The following is a 3,787-nucleotide window of genomic DNA, read 5'->3' on the forward strand; positions in this document are numbered from 1 at the left end:
GGCATATACAAAGAAAGCAAGGATGAACTTTAAACAATATACAGAAGTCACCTACATCTCAATTTCCTCTTTGTCACAGGAATGAGATAAAAATAGACATTAAATTAAAACATTAAACAGAGAGAGAGAGAGAGAAGAGAGAGAGAGAGAGAGAGAGAGAGAGAGAGAGAGAGAGAGAGAGAGAGAGAGAGAGAGAGAGAGAGAGAGAGAGAGAGAGAGAGAGAGAGAGAGAGAGAGAGAGAGAGAGAGAGAGAGAGAGAGAGCGAGAGAGCGAGAGAGCGAGAGAGCGAGAGAGCGAGAGAGCGAGAGAGAGAGAGAGAGAGAGAGAGAGAGAGAGAGAGAGAGAGAGAGAGAGAGATAGAGATAGAGATAGAGAGAAAGAGAGAGGGGGGGGGGGTAGCGGTAGCTATAGACAATTCCCCAACCCCTTGCACGTTGTTGTCGTGGGGGGGGGGGGGGGGGGGGGGGGGGGTCTAAGGAGAAGGACTAAGGCCCAATGTAGGGGATCACCCCTACCTCGGTCCTCAGCCCCCGCCTCAACTAATTTTGCATGGCCTTTTCTTCTCCTTTCCTTTTCCTTTTCTGCACCCTCTTGTTCTCTCCAATTATCCGTATTCGCCACAATGCTTTATCCTAATGCCCCCTACTCCCTTCACTCCAATCCCCTCTAGCAACACCATTTACCTTATGCTGTACCCCAACAGCTCCCTATCTCTACCTTTTTCCCCACCACATTACCCTGTAGTACTGTAACTTTACCCTAATCATCAACTCATTCCTAACCATTTTCGTTACTGTACTTTACCATGGCGCCTTATGACCTTTGATATCATATACAGCCTCACGCTATCGCTATGTTTTAAATACGCCGTTAATGACCTTAGATGTTGTCGCGGCAATTTTTTTTTTTCAATAAATAGACAGTAATAAAGACAAAGACAGAGAGAAAGAGAACGAAACAGAACAAGAAAGGGAACGAGAACGAGAAAGAGAAAGAGAAGAGAAAGAGAACGAAACAGATCAAGAAAGAGAAAGAGAACGAAAAAAAAAGAAAGAGAAAGAGAACGAAACGGATCAAGAAAGAGAAAGAGACCGAAAAAATAAAAAGAGAAGAGAAAGAGAACGAGAACGAGAAAGACACAGAAACAGACAGACAGAGAGAAAAAAAAAAACATCCTCAACCATAACTACCGAAGTGACCCCCGAATCCCGTTTTCTTCTAGCCCATTTGTTTACACCGAAGAGGGTCCGTCGGTTCACTACTTCCCGAGCGTTGAAGTTTCCTGTGGGTGTCGGCTGCACTTTCTCCCTTTAAAACTCTTTATTATGACTTTAGGGGGTACGAATACGGCTAATGGGTATTCAGGTAAGATGTGTAATTCGTATTTATTATGTCTGTTGTATTTCAGGGTTTCTGTAATGAAGGTGTTGGTTACCAGACTGTAGTGGAGGAAACGTCATGCAAGATTGAATAGAGATTCTAAGATTTTGTATAATTTTGATTTGCGTTACACTGGTAATTCTTGTTTTCGTCACCTGGTTTATTTTCCAATGCTCGAATCATGATAATACGGTCCTATAAGCCAAAAAATGTATCTTAAGAGAGGACACCAGGTTGCTCATAATTCCGTTGATTTTTATTTGTGTGTATGTTATTTTTCTTTTCTTTTTTATGTTCTGTTTAATGTTATGCATGTGTATGGGGGGGGGGGGGGGCTGTGTGTAGGTCTTAGGGGGAATGTGTTTGTGTGTTTAAGTTTGTGCGTGTGTGTGGTGGGGTTAGGTGTGTGGGGGTGGGTGAGGTTAAGGGAAATAGAAAGAGAAAATATGAGAAAGAAAGAGAACGAGAAATATAGAGAGAAAGCGAAAGGGAAATGGGGAGATAAAGAGAAATATAGAGAGAGAAAGAGAAATAGACAGAGAGAAACAGAGAAAGGTTATCAAAATACCAAAACTAATATTAATTACAATAATAATAAAGAGATTATATATATTTTTCATTGAATATAATGTATTGCCTAGTCAGAGTAATTAATAATAAATGCTTTGTTTTTCTAACATACCAGGATAAATACCTGCCAATCTCAATTTTATATTTTTATTTTCCAAGACATTTTTTTAAAGATTCATCATAAATTAATTCAGTTATCTGCACGTCCTTGTTTTAACGAATTAACTAAATTATTATTTTATTTGTATATGTTAACGCTAAACCCATGGACTTTCATAATGTGGATGCCTTATTTTCAATATACATTATTTATTTGCTTTTCACCTTATGTCAATTTGATTTTGAACTTGGGAAGACTCCTTTGTCAAAATCATATAGGCTATCACAAAACCAGAATTTTAAATTGATTTCTTGTTTGTATAATGTTAAGATATACTTGAGACTAGAGAATGCTTTACATATTTCAGATGGCATTGTTTTTTGTAGATAATTTTAGATTTTGAAATGCTGATGAAAGCTAGCATAGCAATTCTGAATTTTATGCTTCAACTTCTATTAGATGTGAATTAGATTAGATTGATATTAGTATCATCATGATTGATATTTTTTTCTAAAACTATTATTACTTCCCCATGTTTTATTACATTACTATTAATGGAGTATCTTTTTTCATCTAATTTACACTGTATTTCATTGTCATTAGAATTTTTATTGTTACTATTACTTTGAATTATCATTTTTATTTTTGTTATTGGTGTTACTTTTATTACTGTCATTGTCTTATTATTATCATTATAGTTATTGTTATTGTTCTTACTGTTAAAATTATTGTAATGATTATGGTAATAGTAATGATATTGATAATGATAATGATAGTAATGATATTATTATTATAATAGTTGTAATTATTATAATTATTATAATTGCTGTTATTCTTATTATCATTATTATTGTTATTGTAATTGTGAGTATTAGTATTATTGATCACATTAGTAATTTTCGTATCAGCATTATTATCATTGTCTTTGTTGCAATTGCATTTATATTTGCACTTGCATTTGCAGCAATAGTCAGCATTGCAATACCATCATTACTATTACCTTGTCAATGCTATCACACTTATATTTCCCCCTCATTATTACTTTTCCTAATTGACTTATTACAGTTTCCCCATTATTCTTTCTCCTAATTAATTTGTTACCTCATTATTTCATTCTCCCAATCGATCTCTTGCAATTTCCCCCCAATGTTCATTCTCCTAACTGACTTATTACATCATCATCAGGCGGGGATTACCTCTCCGAAGAAAGTGTGCTTCGTTCGTACCCTCTCTACCCGACAAAGAAGAGGAGATGCTGCAACGTCAACGGAGACGGATTCACGATCATCTCCGCTTGCTTCTGCATCTTCACCACGGCGCTCACGATCGCTTTCATTGCGCAGCTCAATTATGGCAGTCCGCAGGTAAAGGCTTTTATGTGTGTGTGTGTGTGATTGTGTTTTTGTTGTTATTTTGTTATTGTTATTGTTATTATTATTGTTGTTATTGTTATTGTTATTGCTATTATTATTACTGATATAATAATAATAATAATAATAATAAATAGCAGTAATAATAATATTATTATTATTATTATTATATTATTATTATTATTATTATTATTATTATTATTATTATTATTATTATTATTATTATTATATTATTATTATTATTATTATTATCATTATTATTATCATTATTATTATCATTATTATTATCATTATTATTATCATTATTATTATCATTATTATTATCATTATTATTATTATTATTATTATTATTATTATTATTATTAT

The 3,787-nt window shown here is 33.9% G+C and overlaps 1 protein-coding gene across 1 annotated transcript in view; it reads left to right on the forward strand.

Annotated features, from left to right (window-relative positions):
- The first annotated feature begins 1,241 nt into the window (after positions 1–1,241).
- Positions 1,242–3,787, forward strand: part of LOC125034947 (glutathione hydrolase 7-like) — a 13,037-nt gene continuing 10,491 nt past the window's right edge. Inside the window, exons 1-2 of the mRNA XM_047626994.1 lie at positions 1,242–1,366; positions 3,237–3,415. Coding sequence (XP_047482950.1) covers positions 1,327–1,366; positions 3,237–3,415 — 219 coding nt within the window. The 5' untranslated portion in view covers positions 1,242–1,326. The remainder of the gene's footprint in view (positions 1,367–3,236; positions 3,416–3,787) is intronic.

Source organism: Penaeus chinensis, chromosome 19 (assembly GCF_019202785.1).
Source record: "Penaeus chinensis breed Huanghai No. 1 chromosome 19, ASM1920278v2, whole genome shotgun sequence".
Taxonomy (NCBI): Eukaryota; Metazoa; Arthropoda; class Malacostraca; order Decapoda; family Penaeidae; genus Penaeus; species Penaeus chinensis.